The sequence below is a fragment of the Trachypithecus francoisi genome, unplaced genomic scaffold (genome assembly GCF_009764315.1).
Source record: "Trachypithecus francoisi isolate TF-2019V2 unplaced genomic scaffold, Tfra_2.0 Lachesis_group3, whole genome shotgun sequence".
In the NCBI taxonomy this organism is placed as follows: Eukaryota; Metazoa; Chordata; class Mammalia; order Primates; family Cercopithecidae; genus Trachypithecus; species Trachypithecus francoisi.
This window is the reverse complement of record NW_022681468.1, coordinates 140,521,336-140,545,381: the sequence shown is the minus strand read 5'-3', so window position 1 is coordinate 140,545,381 and position 24,046 is coordinate 140,521,336. Positions and strand designations below refer to the sequence as shown.

At 37.5% G+C, this 24,046-nt stretch overlaps 1 protein-coding gene and 1 long non-coding RNA gene across 9 annotated transcripts in view; one reads left to right on the top strand and one right to left on the bottom strand.

Annotated features, from left to right (window-relative positions):
* Nucleotides 1–24,046, bottom strand: part of FAM227B (family with sequence similarity 227 member B) — a 303,682-nt gene that overhangs the window by 226,731 nt on the left and 52,905 nt on the right. For all 8 annotated transcript variants that reach the window (XM_033190154.1, XM_033190157.1, XM_033190158.1 and 5 more), the window contains one exon: nucleotides 17,884–17,985. In XM_033190154.1, the coding sequence (XP_033046045.1) occupies nucleotides 17,884–17,985 (102 nt within the window). The remainder of the gene's footprint in view (nucleotides 1–17,883; nucleotides 17,986–24,046) is intronic.
* Nucleotides 1–24,046, top strand: part of LOC117070686 — a 126,991-nt gene that overhangs the window by 54,420 nt on the left and 48,525 nt on the right. The gene's annotated exons all lie outside the window — the stretch shown is intronic.

The following is a 24,046-nucleotide window of genomic DNA, read 5'->3' as shown; positions in this document are numbered from 1 at the left end:
TGTGGTTTTCTTTTCTTTTCTTGATATGCCTTTGTCTAGTTTTGGTATCCAAATAATACTGCCTTGTAGAATGAGTTTGGGAGTATTCCCTCCTCCTCTTTTTCTTTGAAATAGTTTGAGTAGAATTCGTATTAGTTTTGCTTGGAATGTTTGGTAGAATTCAGCAGTGAAGCCAGCAAGTCCTGGGCTTTTCCTTACTGGGATACTTTTTAATATGGCTTTGATCTCATTACTTTGTTCAGAATTTGAATTTGTTCCAGGTTCAATCTTGGGAGGTGGTAATATTAAGAAATCTGTCAATTTCTTCTAGATTTTCTAATTTATTGGCATACAGTTGCTCATGGTAGCAACTAATAATCCCTTGACTTTCTGCAGTATCAGTTGCAATATCTCCTTTCTCATTTCTGATTTTATTTGTGTCTTGTCTTTTTTACTTAGTCTGGCTAATGATTTGTCAATTTTTTCTAACTTTTCAGAAAACAAACTTGTTTTATTGATCTTTCTTGTCAGTTGTTTTCATTTCAATTTCATTTACTTCTGCTCTGATCTTTATTATTTCTTTTCTTCTACTAATTTGGGTTTGGTTTGCTCTTGCTTTTCTAATTATTTAAGACACATGGTGAGACTGTTTCTTTTAAGTTGTTCTTTATTGATGTAGGCACTTACAGCTATAAATATGCCTTTTAATACTGCTTTCACTCTATTCCATAGATTTTGGCATGTTGTGTTCCCATAATCATTTGTTTAAAGAGATTTTTCAAATTCTTTCTTAATTTCTTCATTGACCCACTGGTCATTAGGAGCATATTGTTTAATTTCCACGTGTTTGCTTTCCAAATTTCTTCTCGTTATTCATTTTCACATATATTTTTACATTGTTATATCCTTTTGCTGAATTGACCCCTTTATTATTACATAATAACCTTCTTTGTTTCTTCTTACAGTTTCTGTATTTAAGTCTATTTTGTCTACGTATAGCAACTCCTCCTTTTTGGTTTCCATTGGCATAGAGTATCTTTCTTCATACCTTTATTTTCAGTCTATGTGTATCTTTATAGGTGAAGTGTGTTTTTTGTCAGCAATAGAACAATGAGTCTTGTTTTTTCATCCATTCAGCCAGTCTTTTAATTAGAGTTTAGTCCACTTACACTCAATATTATTATTGATAAGGGCTTACTTCTGTGATTTTGTTATTTGTTTTCTTGTTGTTCTGTGATCTTCTCTTCCTTCTTTCTTTGCTCCTGTCTTCCTATAGTGAACATGATTTTTCTCTGGTGACATGCTTTAGTTTCTTGCTTTGTATTTTTTGTGTATCTACTGTGTGTTTTTTGGTTTGAGGTTACCATGAGGCTTGCAAATACTATTTTAAGACCCATATTTTAACCTGGTAACAACATAACACTATTTCCATAGACAAACTAATAAAAACTCAACGTTTTAAATTTGGCCCCCCACTTTTTAACTTTTTGTTGTTTCTATTTATATCTTAATTTATTATGTCTTAAAAAGTTGTTGAAATTATAATTTTTTAATGGTTCCTCCTTTATTTAGTCTTTCTACTTAGGATAAGGGTAGTTTATACAACAGTTGCAGTGTTTTAATATTCTGTGTTTTTTCTGTGTACTACTACCCGTGAGTTTTGTAAATGTAAGTGATTATTTATTGCTCATTAATGTTTTTTCTTTTTGATTTGAGTCCTCTCTTTAGCATTTCTTGTAGGATAGGTCTGGTATTGATGAAATCCCTCAGCTTTTGTGTGGGAATATCTTTATCTCTTCTTCATGTTTGAAGGATATTTTTACCAGATATACTACTTTAGGGTAAATGTTTTTGTTCCTTCAGCACTTTAAATATATCATTCCATTCTCTTCTGGCCAGTAAGGTTTCACTGAAAAGCCTGCTGCCAGATGTATTGGAGCATTATTGTATGTTGTTTGTTTCTTTTATATTGCTACTCTCAGGATTCTTTCTTTATCCTTGACCTTTGGGAGTCTGATTATTAAACATCTTAAGTAATTTTCAGGTTAAACCTGCTTAGTGTTCTATAACCTCCTTGTACTTGGATACTGATATTTTTCTTTAGGTTTAGGAAATTGTCTATTATCTCTTTCAATAATCTTTCTACCCCATCTCTCTACCTCCTTTTTAAAGCCAATAACTCAGATTTGCCCTTTTGAGGCTATTTTCCAGATCCTATAGGCATGTTTCATTGTTTTTTATTCTTTTTTCTTTTGATTCCTTCGTGTGTTTTCAAATAGCCTATCTTCAAGCTAATTCTTTTTTCTGCTTGATCCATTCTGCTATTTAAGAACTCTGATGCATTCTGCAGTGTGCCCATTGCATTTTCAGCTCCAGAATTTCTGCTTCTTTTTATTTCTATTTCTTTGTTAAATTTATCTGATATAATTCTGATTCCTTCTCTGTGTTACTCTGAATTGATTTGAGTTTCTTCAATGCAGCTATTTTTAAATCTCGTCTGAAAGGTCACATATCTCTGTTTCTCCAAGACTGGTCCCTGGTGCCTTATTTAGTTAATTGCTGAAGTCTTTTCATGGATGTGTTGATGCCACTTGATGTTCTTTCGTGTCTGGGCATTAAAGAGTTAGATATTTATTATAATATTCACTGTCTGCGCTTATTTGTAGCTGTCCTACTTGGGAAGCTTTCCAGATACTTGAAATAACTTGGATGTTGTGATATAAGCTGTATCTACTTTAAGGGACACCCCAAGCCCAGTAACACTGTGGTTCTTGCAGACTTGTGGAGGCAATTCTCTGAATTACCAGGCAGAGGCTTTTGTTCTCCTCTCTTACTTTCTCCCAAACATACAGAATCTCTCTTTCTGTTCTGATACCTAAAGATGTAGGTGGAGTGACATAAGCACTCCTGTGGCTATCACCATTATGACTGCATTGGGTAAGACCTGAAGCCAGAACAGTGCTGGGTCTCACTGAAGGCCTGCAGCAATCACTCCCTGACTACTGTATATGTCTGCTCAAGGCCCTGGGGCTCTACAATCAGCAAGTGGCTAAGCCAGCCAGGCCTATGTCCTTCCCTTCAGGGTGGCGAGGTTCCCCAGGCCCCTGGTAGGTCCAGGTGTGCTGCCTGGGAGCCAGAGACTACAGAAAAAAACCTTAGTGCTGGCACTCAAACCACAAGATGCAGTCCTTCCCACTCTTCCCTCCCCTTTCAAAAGGCACAGTCATCTCACCCTGTAGCCACTGTCACACCATGCCATGAGTAATATAGCCAATCTTTCCTTAAGGGCCACAGGCTCTTAAATCAGCTCTTACTGAATGCCGCCTGGCCTGGGACACAACCTTCAGGGAAGTGGGCTCCTCTCTGGCCCAGGGCAGGTTGAGAAATGCTGCCCAAGAGTCAAGTCCTGGAATCAGGGACCCCAAGAGCCCACCTGGTACTCTTCCTGCCTGTGGCCATGTTGCAACCTGAAGCCAGCAAGTCTCAGAGTATCACCCAGGGCCCTCACTGTAGTACTTGGGTATTGCTGCTAGTTATTCAGGGCTCAAGGGCTCTTCAGTTAGCAGGTGATAATGCTGCCAGGACTGGGCCCTTTCCTTCAAGGCAGTGTGTTCCATTTTTGCCCATGGTGCATCTAGAAATGTCATCTGGAAGCTAGGGCCTGGAATAAGGGCCTCACATCTCTGTCTGATGCCCTATCCTGCTGGGGCTGAGCTGGTATCCAAGATGCAAGTCAAAGTCCTCCCCACTCTTCCCTCTCCTTTCCTCTAGCAGAAGGAAGGAGTCTCTTTTGGAGCTGCGAGCTGTGCAGCCTGGCGTTATGAGAGAGGTGATGCCAGTACTCCCTTGGCTGCCCCTACTGATGTGTCAATATGTTGCTTGCACACTCCAGTCCATTGTCTCTGGACCTAGTTTAGTAATAGGTCTTGCTTAAGAGTCGCAGTCCTTATGGCCCAGACTTTCAGATTTACTTGGAGATACAGAATGTGTAGCCCTCTGTGGCAAGGTTTACAGGTTCTCAAGTTCTGACCACTGGGATCCACAATTCCCCTCTGTCTAGGGCTGGTTTAAATGCTCCCTCTGTGGGCCGGTATCAGCTGAGTTTGGTTTGGTTTTCTTTCTGCTCTAACAGGACAGCACTGATTAACTGCCTCACAATGTTGTGTTCTCCTTTCCCCAGCACCCAGAAATGCTCTCTGCACTACACTGCACTGCTGGGGGTTGGGGAGGGGTGGTGTTGGTGATTTCGGGCTGCTTTTCCTATCTCTTCAGTGCCTCTTTCAGTGATATTAAGCTAAAAACCAGGCACTATAAGTACTTGCCTGATTTTTGTTTTTTATGAAGGTGTTTTTTTCTGTGTAGACAGTTGTTAACTTGGTGTCCTTGTGGGGGGACAATCAGTGAGGCTTCTATTCTGCCATTGTGCTCTGCCTCTGCCTGTTTTATCTTCAAGTAGAATAGCAACTTCTGCTTTTTTCCCATTTGCTAAGAGATTTTTCTCCATCCCTTTACTTTGAGCCTATGGGTACCATTGTATGTGAGATTGGTCTCTTGAAGACAGCATGCAGTTGGGTATTCTTTATTCAAACTTGCCACTCTGTCCCTTTTAATTGAAGCATTCAGCCCATTTACATTCAAGGTTATTATTGATATATGCAGATTTAATCCAGTCATTGTGTTTTTAGCTGGTTATATGCAGACTTCTTTATGTGATTGCTTTATAATGTCGTTGGTTTAGTGGCCAATAAAAATCTTTCCTTTCCATATTTAGCACTCTCTTCAGGACCTCTTATAAAGCCGATTTGTTGGTAGTGAATTCCCTTAATATTTGCTTATCTGAAAAGGACCTTATTTCTCCTTCACTTATGAAGTTTAGTTTTGCTGGATATTAATTCTTGTTTGGAAATTCTTTTAAGAATGCTGAATATAGGCTGCCAATCTCTTCTGGGTTGCAGGGCTCTTGCTGGAAGGTCTGCTGGTAAATTGGTGAGGTTTCCTTTGTAGGTGATTGCCTCCTCTCTCTAGCTGCCATTAATGTTTTTCTTTCATGTCAACCTTGGAGAATCTGATGACTATGTGTCTTGGAGATGGTCTTCTTGTATAGTATTTTGTAGTTCTTCACATTTCCTGAATTTGAATGTTGGCCTCTCTAGCAAAGTTGGGTAATTTTTCATAAACAATATTCTGAAATGTTTTCCATGCTGCTTGCTTTCTCTCCCTTTTTCAGGGATGTCAATGAGTCATAGATTTGGTATCTTTACATAATCCCATATTTCTAGAAGGTTTTGTTCATTCATATTTATTGTTTTTTATCTATATTTGTCTGACTGGTTGATTTTGGAGAATCAGTCTTTGAGCTGTGAAGAGTCTTTCCTCAGCTTGGTCTATTCTCAATACTTGCAACTATATTCTGAAATTCTTGAAGTGAGTTTTTCAGCTGTATCAGTGCTTCTTCTTTTTAAAAATGGCCATTTTGTCTTTTACCACCTGTATAATTTTATTGCATTCCTTAGAATCCTTGGATTGAGTTTCAATGAATTCTTTTTAATCTGTATTCTAAATTCTATATCTAGAATTAGGTTATTATTGATATACGCAGATTTGACTGGCTCATTGAGTTTGGCAAGTGACCCGGGAACCATTTCATCCTGACTGAGAACCATTGCTGGGGAACTAGTATAGTTATTTGGAGGTAAGCAGTCTATCTTTTTGAGTTCCCAGAGTTCTTGCACTTACTCCTTCTCATCTTTGTGAGCTGATGTTTCTTCAATCTTTAAAGTTGCTTTCTTTGGATTTTTTTTTTCTTTTATTTGATTTTGTCATGGGTTTAATTGTGGTATAAGGTGGGTTCAGTTTATTGACTTTGTTTCTGAAAGAAATTAGAAAGCTATACAGCTCAGCCCAGCACTCCTCTCCAGGGTGCTCCAACTCTGGAGAGCTAGTATCCTGCCCTAGCTTTGTTCCCTGGCCCCTTGAGGTTAGAAACCTGCTGTGCTGGTGGGCCAAAGTGTTCTTGGGCCACAGGCCACAACACTCTGATGTGTGGTGCCAGCGAAAGCACTTCAACAGACAGGGGCCATTCTGCTGGAACTCTTGATGGTCAGGCACTGTTTGTCACTGCAAGAGCTTTAATGTAGGCCCCCAGGAGGCAGCCCATTTGGTCATCCAATGACATACTGCAAGCAACCATGGACAGGCTGGACCAAAGGAGAGGCTGGTAGACGGGGTCACTCAGGTCAGACTGGCCCATCTCCCAGGCAAGGATATCCTGCTCTGTTCAGGTCTGACAGTTCCCCTAAAATGAAAGTCTCCTAGGGCAGCATGGTAAGCCTTCAGGTATGGGCATTCCTGTTGTGCTCCATCACAGACATTCCCCCACTAATCCCTCTGGCCTCTGCACAGGCTAGAGTTCTGCCCCAACATATCTCCAACCAGCTCTCCCTGCTAGCTCAAGTGTCCATAGGGGTCACTGGTCCTTTGTTGCCAGGATTCCAGAGGTCCCCGGTGAGAGTGGGTTGCCCCTTGCCTGCTCACTTCACCTCTTCCCCAGGAGTCACTGGGGCCAGGAAGAAGTCCCCATGCATGACAGCCCCATGCAGAGTTCCCATATTCCTCTCCCTCCAGCCCAGCATGTGTGTTCTCTCTACATCCACTCTCAATGCCTTCCCTCTGATGACATGCTCAGAGTGCACCAGTCTTCCCAATATCCCAGTCCCTTGGTAGCAGATATTCCTCCTGATTGCATCTAGTCAGCCACCTTAGAAATTATTATTTACTTTATGAAATACACATGTCTTTTTTTCTTATAACTTGCTTTTGGCCATTTTATTACTTCTTTGTACCTTTAATAGAGGGACATAAACAAGTAAGAGTTAAAAATCCAGTCAATCTGACAATGTTTTGTGAAAAAACCTTAATTCAGATAGAGAATAAAACTAACAATTAAGGCTTCATAATTATTCATTTCACTTAACTTTGCTGTTGTTATCCTCTTTTAGAAAGTCATGTATAAAGGAGTTTAAGATGGCAGATGGGAAGCAGCTAGTATATGCTGCTCTCATGGAGAAGAAACAAACTGGTGAGTAAATACTAGTTCCTCAAGTGGATTGTCAACGAGATCCCATGAAGACTCACCAAGGAAGCAACAGGACCAACAAAGAACAAAGAGGATTGAAGCCAGGCAGCTGCCCACCCAGAACTGATGTAGAGTTGGGGGAAGCTCCCTAATGCAGGGAAAGGTGAGTGAGTGAGAGTCCTGAGGGGATCTACACTTCTGTGATAGACCTTTGCAATCCCAGACATGAGAGATATTCCTGACCCCCAGGAGCCTCCAGATTGAGACAAAGAGCCACCTAGAGTCTTTGCAGAAGAACCATTCAAGCCCACCTGGAGCCCTACAGGCCTTGAATCCCTGAGTAGTGCAGTGCCATCTGCTGTAGCCCCAACAGAGGCTACAGTCATGGTGCAAAGAAGCAGCCACACTGCCCCACTGCTCCTCAGTAGGCAATGCTTGCCAGCATGGGGTTCCAGCAGAGTGGTCCCACCCCTACCTGAACCTGGGTGGTCACGGCTCTGAGCTTCTCCAGGAAGTACACAGGCTACAGATTATGTGACCACCTATCCCCACTGCTCCTCACCAGGCAGGGCTTGCTGACTTGGGCTCCTAATGTGGCAGCCCCAACTTTGCCTGAATACTGTGGGTGGTCACAACTGCATTTCTCCAGGAAGTACCAAGACTGAAGACCGTGTGACCCCTAGCCACACTGCTCCTTGCAAGGCAGGGCTTGTCAACTTGGGTTCCCAGTGCAGCAGCCCTGGATCCACCTAAACACCTGCTGTCCATCACAGGTCTGCATTTCTCTGTGACAAAACCCAAAAGGCAACAAACAAGGCTTGGCACCTTTGCATTATTCTGACAGTGAAGTCCAGCACTGCTTAGGTAAGAGTAAAGTACAAGTGTGCCATGTGCCCCACAGCTGCCAGTCTCCACTTCCCCAGCTGAGGGATCTTCCCCTCCTCAGTGAAAGGCCCACTGCACAGCCAACCTTACCTTACTTGAACATTTCATCTGCAGTCCAGAGCCATTCTGAAAACCCAACTCCCACAGGTTTGTGATATTCCTTTTGGTTCCCCCCCACCTAAGTGTTCTGCCTGCCCCTGGTTTCCATCATCTAAGCATTCTACCTGCTGCCACCTAAGAGTTTGGCCAGTGATCCAGGGACCAACCCACCACTCTTCACCACAACCAACATTTGAACTTTGGGTTCCCCTGATTCTGGCACAGCCCTTTCAGGACTCATACCCCCTGTTCTGCAAGCCATCTAGGAGCCTGGGAATTACCTACCTATACCCTATCTACCCTGTTCCAACTCTACAGGCACTGGACCACTTCCCCAGGGCCTGAAGTCAGGTTGACCTAACCAGCCACCACCACCAGAACAAAAACTCACTCATGTGGGCCCAAAGGTGAAGACTGCCCCCCACCCACCCACCATTTACAAGCAGCAGCAGTACTGTTACACTGGCAAATAGGTGAGCCATAAAACTGTCTGAACAGGTTCAGAGATTAAATTATGCCCTGAAACCACTCCCACAGATAGCCACAAAACAGGTATTTATTGTGGCTCTCAACCTCACTGTAGTCCAGAGATAGACTAGAATATGAATCTAAACTAGGAGTCATGAGCCCTGGAACAGTTGTGTAATAGGAAAACAGATCAAGTTCCTGCCTATGTAGGACAAGAAGCTGGTGCAGCCATCTCAACTCCCTGCAAAGTCTTTAGTGTACTTCATAAGGAACTCCTCCCATTAACCCTCATCAGGGCAGGTGCCTGTGCTTGCCATTTGTGTATCTGTGTGAAAGCAAGGGGCTCCAGCTTGATGCAGCTGTGTCTCTCCAACCCCACAGAACAGAAAGCTTAGCTTACGGCACCAGGTACTCCAATGTCCAGTCCTTCACTTGAAACAACAGAGAGCACCTCAATAAACAAAGATCAGGTACATACCTACCTGCTTATGTTGCAACTGGCTCTCACCTGAAAGCACTATTGACCAACTTGTAGGTCAAACTGCACAGCTCAATATAAAACCAGCCCACAGAAGTGCATAAAGAAATAGAAGCAAAGCCAAAACACCTTAAGGCAATAGAGGCAAAGCCAAAAGACCCACCTACTCCTCTCCAGATGAGCAGGAACTAGCATAAGAATTCTGACACCATGGGCCAGGTGCGGTGGCTCACGCCTGTAATCCCTGCACTTTGGGAGGCTGAGGTGGGCAGATCACAAGGTCAGGAGTTCGAGACTAGCCTGACCAACATGGTGAAACCCCGTCTCTACTAAAAATACAAAAATTGGCAGGGCATGGTGGCACATGCCTGTAATCCCTGATACTCAGGAGGCTGAGGCAGGAGAATCACTTGAACCTGAAAGGTGGAGGTTGCAGTGAGCTGAGATTGTGCCACTGCATTCCAGCCTGGGTGACAGAATGAGACTCCAAGACTGTCTCCAAAAAAAAAAATTCTGACACCAAAAATATCTGAATGTTGCAACACCACCAAAGAATCACTCTAGTTCCTCTGCAATGGTTCCTGACCAAAAAAGAAACTCAGAAATGACAAGTAAGAATTTAAAGCATGGATTGCAAGGAAGCTCAATGAGATTCAAGAAAAACACAAAGAAACTTCTAAAGCAATCCAGGGAATGAAGGAAGAGCTAAACATCATGAAAAGAAATCAATTAGAGCACTGGAAATAAAAATCTCACTGAAGAAATTTCAAAATACTACTGAAAGTTTTATCAATAGTCTAGACGAAGCAGAAGAAAAACTTTCAGAGCTTGAAGACCAGTATTTTGAACTAACCCAGTCAGACAAAAATAAAGAAAAAATAATTTAAAAAATGAACAAAGTATCAAAAAATGGGATTATGTAAAGCAACCAAACATATTAATTACTGGTATTCCTGAAAGAGAAGGAGAACAAGTTCACAACCTGGAAAACATATTTGAAAAAATAATTCAAGAAAAATTTCCTAATTTTGCTAGAGATATAGACACTCAGATTTAAGAAATCAAGAGAACACCCGCCAGATACCATAGAAAATGAATATCATGAAGGCATACAGTCACCAGAGTGTCTAAGGCCAATGCTAATAAAAATATCTTACAGTCACCTAGAGAAAATGGTCAGATTATGTATGAAGGGAATCCCATCAGGCTTACAGCAGATTTCTCAGCAGAAACCTTTCAAGCCAGAATAGATTGGAGGTCTATTTTCAGCACTGTCAAAGAAAATGAATTCCCACCAAGAATTTCATATCCCACTAAACTAAGCTTCATAAGTAAAGGAGGAACAGAATATTTTTCAGACAAGCAATCACTAAGGTAATTCAGTACCACTATACCAGCCTTATAAGATATCATTAAGAGAGTTCTAAATGTAGAAACAAAAAAATGACGCCTACTAACACAAAATTAAACTTAAGTATATAACCCACATACTCAATAAAGCAACTACATAATAGAAGATACAAAACAATAAGCTAAGAACTTCACAATAGAATCAAAATTTCACATATCAATACTTACTTTAAATGTATATGGTCTTAATGCCCCACTTAAAAGGAACAGAGTGGCAAGTTGACTTAAAAGACAAGACCCATCTATCTACTTTCCTCAAGAGACCCAACTCACATATAATGATACCCACAGCCTCAGGGTTGGAGAAAGATCTACCATGCAAATGGAAAACAAAAAAAGAGCAAGAGGAGCTATTCTTATAAGATAAAACAGACATTTAACTGATAACAGTAAAAAAGGACAAAGAAGGCCCTACATAACGATAAAGGGTTCAATTCAACAAGAAGCCTTAACTTTCCCAAATATATACACATCCAATATTGAAGCACCCAGATTCATAAAACAAGTACTTATGGATCTATGAAAAGACTTAGCCACACAGTATTAGTGGGAAACTTCAACACCCCACTGACAGCATTAGACAGATCATCAAGGCAAAAAACTGACACAGAAGTTCTGAACTATATTCAACACTTGATCAGTTGGACCTAATAAATATCTACAGAGCACTCCACCTATCAACTAAAAATGTGCATTATTCTCATCTTCACATAGAACCTACTCTAAGATCAACCACATGCTCAGCCATAAAGCAGGTCTCAATAAATTCAAAAAAAGTTAAATAATACCACAGTGGAATAAAAACACAAATCAATATCAAGAAGATCTTTCAAAACCACAAAATTACATGAAAATTACACAACTTGCTCCTAAATGATTTTTGGGTAAACAACTAAGTTAGGCAGAAATAAACAAAGTATTTGGAATGAATGAAAACAGAGATACAACATGCCCAAATTTCTGGTAAGGCAGCCAAAGCAATGTTAAGAGCAAAGTTTATGGCACTAAACACCTACATAGAGAAGTTACAAGGATCTCAAATTAACAGTATAACATTACATCTAAAGGAACCAGAAAAATTAGAACAATACAACCCCAAAGCTAGTAGAAGACAAGAAGTAACTAAAATCAGAGCAGGTCTTAATGAAGTTGAGACCCAGAAATCCAGACAAAAGATCATCCAAGTCAAAAGCTGATTCTTTGAAAGGATAAACAATGTCAATAGACTACTGTCTAGATTAATAAAGAGAAAAAGAGAGAAGATACAAATAAACATGGTCAGAAATGACAAAGGAGATATTACAAACAATCCCACAAAAATACAATAGATTCTCAGAGACTATTATGAACTCTACACACACAAATTAGAAAATCTAGAATAAATCATAAATTCCTAGAAATATAAAACTTCCCATGACTGAACCAGGAAGAAATTGAAACCCTGAACAGACCAATATCAAATTCTGAAGTTGAATCAGTAATAATAATAATAATAATAATAATAATAATAAACCTATGTACCAAAAGGAACCCTGGACCAGATAGACTCATAGTACAATCTACCAGTTGAACAAAGAAGAGCTGGTACCAATCCTACTTAAACTATTCAAAGAAACTGAGGAATCTTAGTGGGGCTTCTCCTCACATATTCTACCAAACCAGCATCAGGGTTGGAGAAAGATCTACCATGCAAAGGGAAAACAAAAAAAGAGCAAGAGTAGCTATTCTTATAAGATAAAACAGACATTTAACTGATAACAGTAAAAAAGGACAAAGAAGGCCCTACATAATGATAAAGTGTTCAATTCAAAAACTCTGATACCAAAATCTGGAAAAGACAAAAGGAAAAAAAAAAAAACTATAGGCCAATATCCCTGACGAACACAGAGGCAAAAATTCTCAACAAAATTCTAGCCAACAAATACAGCAGTATATCAAAATGTGAATTCACCATGATCAAATAAGCTTTATTCCTGTGATGCAACATTGGCTCAATGTACACAAATCAACAAACGTGGTTCACCACATAAACAGAATTTTTTTTTTAAATGATCATCTCAACAGATACAGAAAAAGCATTTGATAAAACTCAACATGGCTTCATGATAAAAATCCTCACAAAAGTAGGCACTGAAGGAACATACCTCAAAATAATAAGAGCCATACGTGACAAATCCATAGCCAATATGATACTAAAAGGGCAAAGGCTGGGAGCATTCCCCACAAGAACTGAAAAACAGCAAGGATGCCCACTGTTGCCATTCCTAATTAACTAGTACTGGAAATCCTAGCCAGAGCAATCAGGCAAGAAAAAGAAATAAAAGGTATACAAATAGTAAAAGAAGTCAAATTATCTCTCTTCACTAATGATATAATTGCATACCTAGAACATCCTAAAGACTCTGCCAAAAGGTCCCTAAGACTGATCAACAACTCCAGTAGTTTCAGAATACAAAACCAACGTACAAAACTCAGTAGCATTTCTATACACCCATAATGTTAAAGTTGAGAGCCAAATCAAGAATGCAATTGTATTTACAAAAGCCAAAAATAAAATACCCAGGAATGCAGCTAACCAGGGAGGTGAAAGGCCTCTACAAGGAAAACTACAAAACACTGCTCAAAGAAATCACAGATGACACGAACAAATGGAAAAACATTCCATACTTGTGGAATGGAAGAATCAACATTGTTAAAAATGGCCATACTGCCCAAAGCAATCCACAAATTTAATGCTATTCCTATCAAACTACTAATGCTATTTTTCACAGAAGTAGAAAAATCTATTCTAAAATTCATACTGAACCACAAAAGAGCCCAAACAGCCAAAGCAATCCCAAGCAAAAAGAATAAATTCAGAGACATCACATTACCTGAGTTCTGACTATATTGTAAGGTTACAGTAACCAAAATAGCATGGTACTGGTTCAACAGCAGACACATATTCAAACAGAACAGGACAGAGAAGCCGGAAATAAAGCTGCACACTTATAAACATCTGATCTTCAACAAGCAGACAAAACAAGCAATCAGGAAAGGACTCTTTAGTCAATAAATGGTGCTGGGGTAACTGGCTAGCCATATGCTGAAGAATAAAACTGGACTCCTACCTATCACCATATACAAAGATTGCCTCAAGACGGATTAAAGACAAATATAAGATGTAATACTATAAAAATCCTAGAAGAAAACCTAGGAAGTACCTTTCTGGACATTGGCCTTGGCAGACATGACTAAGTCTGCAAAAGCAACTACAACAAAAACAGAAATTGACAAGCAGGATCTAATTAAACATAAAAGCTTCTGCACAACGTAGGAAACTATCAACAGCATAAACAGGCAACCTAGAGAATAGGAGAAAATATTCACAAACTAATTATCCAACAAAGACTCAATATCCAAAATCTATAAAGGAACTTAAGCAATTCAACAAAGAAGAAATAATCCCATTAAAAAGTGGATAAAGGCCAACAGCCAATTCTCAAAGGAAGACATACACACAGCAAACAAACATATGAAAAAATGCTTAACATCACCAATCATTAGAGAAATGCAAATCAAAACCACAGTGATATACTACCTGACATCAGTCTGAGCATGCATTATTAAAGATTTAAAAACAATGGATGCTGGCAAGGCTGCAGAGAAAAAGGAATGCTCATGCACTGTTGGTGTAAATGTTTATTAGTTCAGCCACTGTGGAAAACAGTTTAGAGATTTCTCAAATAACTTAAAAAACAGAACTACTATTAGACCCAGGAATCCCATAACGGCATGTTTACTCAAAGGAAAATAAGTCATTCTATCAAAAAGACACATGCACTTGTATGTTCATCATGGTACTATGCCCAATAGCAAAGACATGGAATCACCCTAACTATCCATCAGTGGTGGACTGGATGAAGAAAATGTGGTACATAAACAACATTGAATACCATATAGCTATAAAAGGGAACAAAATCATGTCCTTTGCAGCAACATAGTTGCAGCTCCATTAATCTAAGCTAATTAACACAGAAACAGAAAACCAAATACCACATGTTCTCTAAGTGGGAGCTAAACATTGAATACATATGGACATAAAGATGAGAACAACAGACACTGGGGACTACTAGATAGGGGAGGGAGGTGTGGGGAGTGAGGGGTGAAAAACTCACTATGCTATGCTTACTACCTGAATGACAGGATCTTTCATAAAATATACCCATGTAATGAACTGCATGTGCACTCCCTGAACCTAAAAGTAATTTTTGTAAATGATGCATATGAGCCATAACAATAAAAAGTATATTTTAAAGTAACTGGAGGTTGTTTGCATGAGTTTACATAGTGCAATCAGTATTATTTCAATATTAAAACCATAATCAGAGGCCATGGGTGCAGTAGTTCACACCTGTAATCCCAGCACTTTGGGAGGCTGAGGCAGGTGGATCATGAGGTCAGGAGTTCGAGAACAGTGTGGCCCATATGGTGAAACCCCGTCTCTACTAAAAATACAAAAATTAGCTGGGGATGGTAGTGGGCACCTGTAGTTCCAGCTACTCGGGAGGCTGAGGCAGAAGTTTCAGTGAGCTGAGATTGCACCACTGAACTCCAGCCTGGGTGACAGAGTGAGACTCCATCTCAAAAAAAAGAAAAAAAAAATCAGAAATCAACAAATAAAAGGGACTACCAGTGTCCTGTTAGCTTTCAAATCCCTAAACTATTAAATTCCTCTCAGGGAGTGACTCAACATAGAAAAACACAATATTTTTAAAGACAAATTGATCCAACTACTTGCATACTCTGCATTCAGATAAGTATTTACAATCACACATTAAGGTCATCACTTTGCAAAATTTTAGAATTAGAAGGTCTCTTACAAGTCATTGTGACAGACTGAATATTGGTGCAAAATATATACATGTTCTAATCCCTGGAACCTGTAAATGTTACCTTATAAGGCAAAAGTATATTGCAAATGTGGTAAAGATCTTCAGTGGGGGTTAAGATTAAAGATCTTAATTTAATCCCCACTTAAAAAAAGGAGATTATCCCATGGGCTCTAAATGTAATCACAAGTGTCCTTGTAAGAGAGCAGCTGAGGGAAATTTGACTATAGAAAATGAGAACGCAATTCAAAAACAGAAGCAGAGATTGGAGTGATACAACCATAAGCTAAGGAATACTGGCAACCACCAGAAGACAGAAGAGGCAAGGAATAGATTCTCCTCTGGGCCCTCTTAAAGACATTGGTCCTGCTGATGCCTTGATTTTAGCCCTGTAAGACTCATTTGGGGCTTCTGGCCTCCATAGCCAAGAAAATTAATTTCTATTGCTTTAAGCCACTAAATATATAATTTTTACAACATTAGTAGGAGACTAATACAGTCACTTAATCTATTAGTGCTCAAATTTGCTGGTAAGTGACAGTATTCTTTTAAGATCTCCATCATTTTTCTCGGGAAGTGAAGGGAGAAAGGAAAAACTCTATAATATGTTGACATATTTAATTTTATTAAATGAGTCATGAGCATTTTTTTCTACCAGAAATGATTGCATATTCTATTTGTGATACATAAATTATACCAATGGTTAAAATTAAAATGCTGAATAAGGTGAATAAAGGGAACTTCTAAACACTTTCTATGAATATCCTGCCTTCAGGAGATGGAGATTAAGTGTCAAACTATTTGGAAAATTTCTGAGAGAATATCAGTGTGACAATGGAAGAAAGGAAAGTAAAAGCCATACAAAATATATTTAGGTTCAGATTAACTGTGCTAAATAGTGGACCAGAAGATAGTTTTTGTTTTCTTTCTTAAATATTAATACATTTATCTTCCTTAGGAAATATAAATCAGATGCATTGATAGTAGCAAAACACTCACTTTTTGAATTAGTTAAAAATAATTGAAATTATGGTCCATAAGAGATGAGATCCTGAAGGGAGGTGGCTCTCACATATAAATGCATGGACAGGGAGTTTTAAAGGAAGACAGTGCAAGTCAAGGAGTCTAATCATTAAGTACATCTTTTCTGTTCTCAAATGAGGCTTCGTGACTTAATCACACAACTTCTAATTTCTTCTTAGAAAAAGTTACTGAAAATCAGAACCCAGAAAACGTCAAATCATGGTTTGAGAGAGGTTGTAAGTATAAGATCTATCAAAGGACATATCCATCACAAGCAAGAATATTTGGATCATAAAAGCAGAAACAGAAACTAAAGAATGGGGGATACACAATGTTACCACCATTTTATTCTTTGTCCATATTTAAAAGCCTCTTATCCTTTTCTTAAGGACCCTGTATTAAAGCATGCTTGATTTAATAAAATCATGTAGGTGGACTAGGCACTCTCAGTAAATAGTTAAAATATAAAAACCATAGAAGAATAGACTAACTGAAAGAATATGGGTAGCAGAAACAGGTGTTTTTGTGATGTTTAGACAATTTAATTGCAACATGCCTAATCATTAACTTTTTGCTGCAAATAAGTAAAAACCTGTCAGAACATCACTGTTTGATAACAATTTAAGAATCACTGTCTTAAAAGAATCAAGATCTAATCAACCTCTTCATTTGATACACAACCCAGCTGTCAACCTGAGAGACTGAGTGGCTTGCTGAAATCACCCAGGTAATCAGTAGCAAATTCTGGACATGAAGCCAAGTCTCCTTATTTCCAGTCTATTAATGGTAGTTTCTTTCTATCATACTTTAAAAATGTGTTTGTGAGTAAGATAGGTCAAGATTAAATATAAATATTTGGCAAATTTGTGAATTTAGGCTTGTTTATATTTTCATCATGAAAGACACTTACCTTTTTATTTTGGGTATGGCTTTCTCATGAAAACATTTACAAACTCCAAAGTATTTACTATGATTTCTGATTTATAAACTGCTAATGTAACAACGTATCTGAATATGGCTTGTGTTTTGAAATGCTAAGAAGTAAACTTAAAAAAACTCAGTGAGATTCCTACCATCTTCATTTCACACTACCCAGGGACATTACTTATTTGAGTCAATCCTATCCATCAGTTAGTACAATAACAGAAAAGCTCGGCAAGCATTTGATTCATAATTTTATGCACTGTACTTTACTGTAACAGGTGCTTAGTCCTTGGGCATAAAATAAACTTGCAAAGTCCTCCTAAATGGATCAAGATTCATTATAAAGTAAAAGTCATAAATAATTTTGTAGGTAAACAGAAAAAAGACAGGAACATACATAGAATGAGTCAATAGTTTTAAAATTATTAATATGCAAACAAAGTACCTGTAGTCACTAAGGAGATTAAATAAGACCTTGATGCCAGGGAATACAATATTTTGAGGGGTTAATAAGAACATAACTTTTAAAATATTACTAATACTCTACACCAGACAACTTTGCTTTCAAAAGTAACAAAATATATTCTCATACAGTTTTAAATAAAATAACTATTTTTTCTATTTCATTCACTTTAAAAATAATTAGCATAACTGTTAATTTCAATGTTTACCTGAAAGAATGCATCCTTTCGACTTAGAGGTATGCTCATGAAAAGTGTCACATAACTTTCTGAAATTCTATCGAATAAGCAATCTTGGTTTTCTCTGTCAGGCTTAAAAAAATGTGTGAAATTAAAGTCAATATTACAATTTAAAACTGGAATTTGTTTACATGATGACAGCAATTTTATTTATTTTTATGAGCAGATCAATTGGTATAGGAGAATCAGCATGGGTTTTGGCATAATGCAGACCCAAATTTTAACACTGGCTGTTTTGCATTAGCTGCATTACCCTGGGCAAGTTAATTAAGTCCCAGGTTTCTCATCTGTCAAATGTAGGTAATATATACTTATCTTAAAAGAGTATAGTAAGATTAAAAAAGAACAGGGATCATATTTTTGCAACTTTGTATTTCAAGGCCTTAGCACAGTACCTGACAACAAAAAGCATGCAAACATTTGATGAGTTAATTATCCTTGCATTCCAGGAATAAATCCCATTGGTTATGGTGTATAATCCTTTTAATATGCTGTTGCTTTTGATTTGCTGGTATTTTGTTGAGGATTTTTGGGTCAAAATTCATCATAAAAGATATTGGTAGTTTCTGTTCTTTTTATTGTAGTGTCTTTTTTGGGCTTTAGTATCAGAGTAATACCTTCTAACTCACAGGTTGAGTTAGAAAGTGTTTCCTCTTCAACTTTTTGAAAGAGTTTCAGAAGGACTGGTGTTTATTCTTTAAATGTTGGTAGAATTCCCCAGTGATGCCATCTAGTACAGGGCTTTTCTTTGATGGGAGGTTTTTGATTACTGATTCAATCTCCTTAATAGTTACAATCTGTTTAGATTGTCTATTTCTTTGTGATTCCATCTTGTTAAATTGTATGTTTCGAAGAATTTGTCCACTTCAACTACATTATTCCAATTTGTTGGCATATATTTGTTCACAGCACTTATAATCCCTTTTAACTCCATTAAACTGAAAATATTGTCCCCACTTTCATTTATAATTTTAGTAATTAGTCTTCCCTATTTTTTAATAGTCATTCCAGCTAAAGGTTTGTCCATTTTGTTCTCAGAGACAGAACTCCTAGTTTTGTTAATTTTTTTCTGTTTTTCTATTCTTTACTTCATTTATCTCTGCTGCAATATTTATTATTTCCTTCCTTCTGTTAACTTAGGATTTAATTTGTTCTGTTTCCGGTTACTTAATATGTGAGATGGTGTGGTTGATTTCAGATCTTTCTTCTTTGATTTTTAATGTTTTATTATTTTTAATTTATAAATCATAATTGTACGTATAGGGTACAATGTATCATTTTGATATATGAATACAATGTGAAATGATTAAATCAAGCTACTTAATGTATCCATTATCTCAGTTACTTATAATTTGTTGAGGTGAGACATTTAAAATTTACTTTCTTAGCAATTTTGAAGTATATAATATAGTACTATTAACTGTAGTGACCACGTTGTGCAACGGGTCTCAAAGTTATTCCTCCTGTCTCACTGGAACTCTTTACCCTTTGAACATGTGTCCATTCCCAGCCTTCAGCTCAGCCTCTGTTACTGCTCTGCTCTCTACTTCTGTGAGTTCAACTTTTTCAGATTCCACATATAAGTGAGATCATGTGATGTTTGTCTTTATAAGCCTGGCTTATTCCACTTGGCAATATGTCCTCCAGGTTCATTCAGGCTGTCACAAATGTTAGGATTTCCTTTTCTAAGGCCCAAGAATATTCTACTGTGCATTTACACCACATTATCCATTCACTCATTGACAGACAATTAGGCTGATTTCCATGATAGACACTTAGGTTGATCTCCTGTCTTAGCTATTGTGCTGCAATGAACGTGGACAGAGAGATATCTATTTGACATATTGATTTCAATTCCTTTGGATGTATACCCAGAAGTGGGATTACTGGAGCATGTGGTAGTTCCATTTTTCGTTTTTGAGAAATCCATACTGTTTTCCATATTAGCTGTAGTAATTCACATTTCCAACTGTATACAAGTGTTTCTTTTTCTCCATATCCTCACCAAAACTTGTTATCTTGCATCTTTTTGATAATAGCCATGTGAGATAACATCTCATACATCAAATAGGTGTGTGAGATAACATCTCATACATCAAATAGGTGTGTGAGATGACATCCCATTGTGGTTTTGGTTTGTATTTCCCTAATGATGAGTGATGTTGAGCATTTTTTCACATACTGTTCACATAGCTATTTTTATGTCTTCCTTTGGGAAGCATTTGATTAGAGCCTTTGCCCATTTTAAAAATTTTATCAAATTATTTTATCAAATTTGAAACGTATTATTTACTGTGGTCACCATGCAGTATAACAGATCATTAAAACTTATTTCTCTGGTGTAACTGAAACTTTGTACCATTTGATAATTGCACCTTTCCCCATTTCTCCCACCCTCGGCCTCTGGTAACTACCTTTCTGCTCTTTGTTTCTATGAAATTGACTTTTTTAGATTCCACATGTGAGATCATACAGTATTTGTCTTTCTGTACCTGGCTTATTTCAGTTAGCAAAATATCCTCCAGTTTCATCTATGTTGTTGGAAATTACAGAATATCCTTGTTTTTAAAGGTCATATAGTAACCCATATAAACTATAAACCATATAAACTATATATATAATATATATATTTGTGAAATATATTTGTGATGGATTACTATATTATATATTTTAATACATATATAATGTTATATATTATATATACCAATATATATAGTATATATATATTTATATACCAAATCTTCTTTATCCATTCATCCATTGATGGACATTCAGGTTGCTTTCATGTCTTGGCTATTGTGATTAATGCTAAAATGAACATGAAAGTGCAAATCTTTTCAACACAGGAATTTTAACTCCTTTGGATATAAACAGAAATGAGATTGCTGGATCTTACGGTGATTCTATTTTCAGTTTTTTTTTTTTTTTTTTTTTTTTTGAGACGGAGTCTCACTCTGTCGCCCGGGCTGGAGTGCAGTGGCCGGATCTCAGCTCACTGCACTCTCCGCCTCCCGGGTTTACGCCATTCTCCTGCCTCAGCCTCCCGAGTAGCTGGGACTACAGACGCCCGCCACCTCGCCCGGCTAGCTTTTTGTATTTTTTTTTTTTTTTTTTTTTGAGACGGAGTCTTGCTCTGTCGCCGGGGCTGGAGTGCAGTGGCCGGATCTCAGCTCACTGCAAGCTCCGCCTCCCGGGTTCACGCCATTCTCCTGCCTCAGCCTCCCGAGTAGCTGGGACTACAGACGCCCGCCACCTCGCCCGGCTAGTTTTTTGTTTTTTTTTTTTTTTTTTTTTTTTTTTAGTAGAGACGGGGTTTCACAGTGTTCGCCAGGATGGTCTCGATCTCCTGACCTCGTGATCCGCCCGTCTCGGCCTCCCAAAGTGCTGGGATTACAGGCTTGAGCCACCGCGCCCGGCCTATTTTCAGTTTTTTTGTGGAAACTTCATACTGTTTTCTAAAATGACTGTACTAATTTACTAATTTACTTTGTTCCTTTTAAAATCAGGTTGCTTTCCTGCTATTAACTTGTTTAAATTGCTTATATATTTCAGACATTAACCCCTTATCAGATGTATGGTTTTCAAATGTTTTCTCCCATTCTACAGGTTCTCTCTTCAATCTATTGACTGTTTGCTTTGCTGTGCTGAAGCTTTTTAGTTTTATGCAATTCCATTTGTCTATTTTTTGCTTTTGTTGCCTGTACGTTTGGCTTCATATTCAAAAAATCATTGTACAAACCAATGTCATGGAGCTTTTCCTGTTTTCTTCTAGTAGTTTTACAGTTTCAGATCTTATATTTAAGTCTTTAATTCATGCTGACTTGATTTTTGTAAATGATGTGAAATAAGGGCTCAATTTCCTTCTTCTGCATGTGGATACTCAGTTATCCCAACAACAGTTACTGAAGACTGGCCATTCTCCATCATGTGTTCTTGGCACTTTTGTTGAAAACCAATTAATTGTAAATGTGTAGATTTATTTGGGGGCTCTCTGTTCTATTGGTATGTGTGTCTGTTTTTATGCCAATTCTCTGTTTTTTTTTTGTTTTTTTGTTTTGTTTTACTACAATACTACAGCATTATAGTATATTTTTGAAGTTAGGTAGTCTGATACTTCAAGCTTTGTTCTTTTTGCTCAAGATTGCTCAGACTATTCAGGATTTTCTGTAGTACCATAAAAAATTTAGGACTGTTTTTTTCTATCTCTGTGAAAACACCACTGGAATTTTGTTAGTGATTGCATTGATTCTGTAGGTTGCTTTGGGTAGTAAAGACATTTTAATTAAACTAATTCTTTCCATCTATAAGCACAGGATATCTTTCCATTTATTTGTGTCATCTTCAATTTCTTTTATCAGTGTTTTATATTTCTAGTATACAGATTTCTCACCTCCCTGGTTAAGTTTAAATCTAACTATTTTACTTTTTGTTATTACTATTGTAAACAGAATTGTTTTCTTGATTTCTTTTTTGTATAATTCATTGTAACTGTACAGAAATACTACTGATTTTTGAATGCTGATTTTGTATCCTGCAACTTAATTCATATAATATATCAGACAGTTTTTTGCGGGAATTTTTAGGATTTTCTGTATATAAGATGTTGTTACCAACAGATATTTCACTTCTTCCTTTTCTATTAGGATACCTTTATTTCTTTCTCTGGCCTAATTGCTATGGGTTTCTTATTTTTTAATGTAAGAATTTACAGCTATAAATTTCCCTCTTTGCATTGCTTGTGCTACATCTCGTAAGTTTTGGTATGTTGTGTTTTTGTTTTCATTTGTCTCAAGATATTTTCTGACTTCCTTTTTGATTTCTTCTTTGACCCACTGGTTGTTCAGGAACAATGGGAACTCAATATATTAACGGGAGTATAAAATTGTATATTCACCTGGAAAAACAATGTGACATTTTCTCATTAAGCTGATCATTTTCATACCAAACAACCCCACAATTCCTTTCCTTCTTTATATGTCTTATACCTTCTGTTTGAGAGCTGGGCATCTTTCATAGGCCTGTAGAAACTGAGGTACATAATATTTATGCTTGGGAATAGGCATTCCTCTTCTTTTGCTAAGCCTTTAGGAGCTTGACTCAATTAAGTTAAGTAATGAGCTGTATTTGGGTTTTGTTTCTTCTATGGTCACTCTCAGTGAAACAGAGGCTTCAGTTTGCTCTTGTGCTACCTCATTTTTAGAATTCTGGAATAACCAACTTTTGGCCTAACTGAGTTTCTTTGTTTTCTCTTTTTAATGTTATTAATTTTCTCTCTGGTCTTTATTATTTTATTTTCTTCTGCTCTCCATAGGTTTGGTTTTTTTTTCTTTTTCCACTTTCTTAAGGTAGAAGCTAAACTTCCTTTGTTTGGAGAACTCCCTCTTTTTTCTAATGTAGGCATTTTAATTCTATGATTTTCTCTCTAAATACTGCTTTAGTTATATCTCACACATTTTAATCTGTGTTTTCATTTTCATTTAGTTCAAAAGAATTTCTGATTTCCTTATTGATTCCTGATTTGATCCATGGTTACTGAGAATTGTGTTCATTTCCAAATATTTGGGGATTTTTTAGATATCTGTTATTATTTTATAATATAATTCCATGTTGATCTGAAAATACTGTGTTTGACTTGAATTCTTATAAACTTATTAGGATATTTTCCTAGCTCAGAATATAGTTAATCTTAAATGTTTAATGTGAACTTGAAAAAAATGTGTATTCTGCTGTTATTGGGAGATGCTATGATTTGAATGTGTCCCCCAAAGTTCATGTATTGAAAACTTGATCCCCAATGCAGTGGTGTTGGGAGATGAGGCCTAATGGGAGGTGTTTGGGTCTTGGGGACATTACCCTCATGAACAGATTATGCAATTATCACAGAAGTGGGTTTGTTATCATAGGAGGGGCCCTCTTGCTTGTTCCCTCTCTCATCTTCTACCTGCTGCCAAGGGATGATGCAGCAAAAAGGTCCTCACCACATGCTGGCCCCTCTATCTTGGACTTCCTAGCCTACTGTGAGTCAATTCATTCTGTTCACTATAAATCACCATTCTGTTATATTCTGTTATTGTAGCACAAAACCAATGAATACAGGAGATGTTTAATAAATGTCAATTACGTCAAGTTGCTT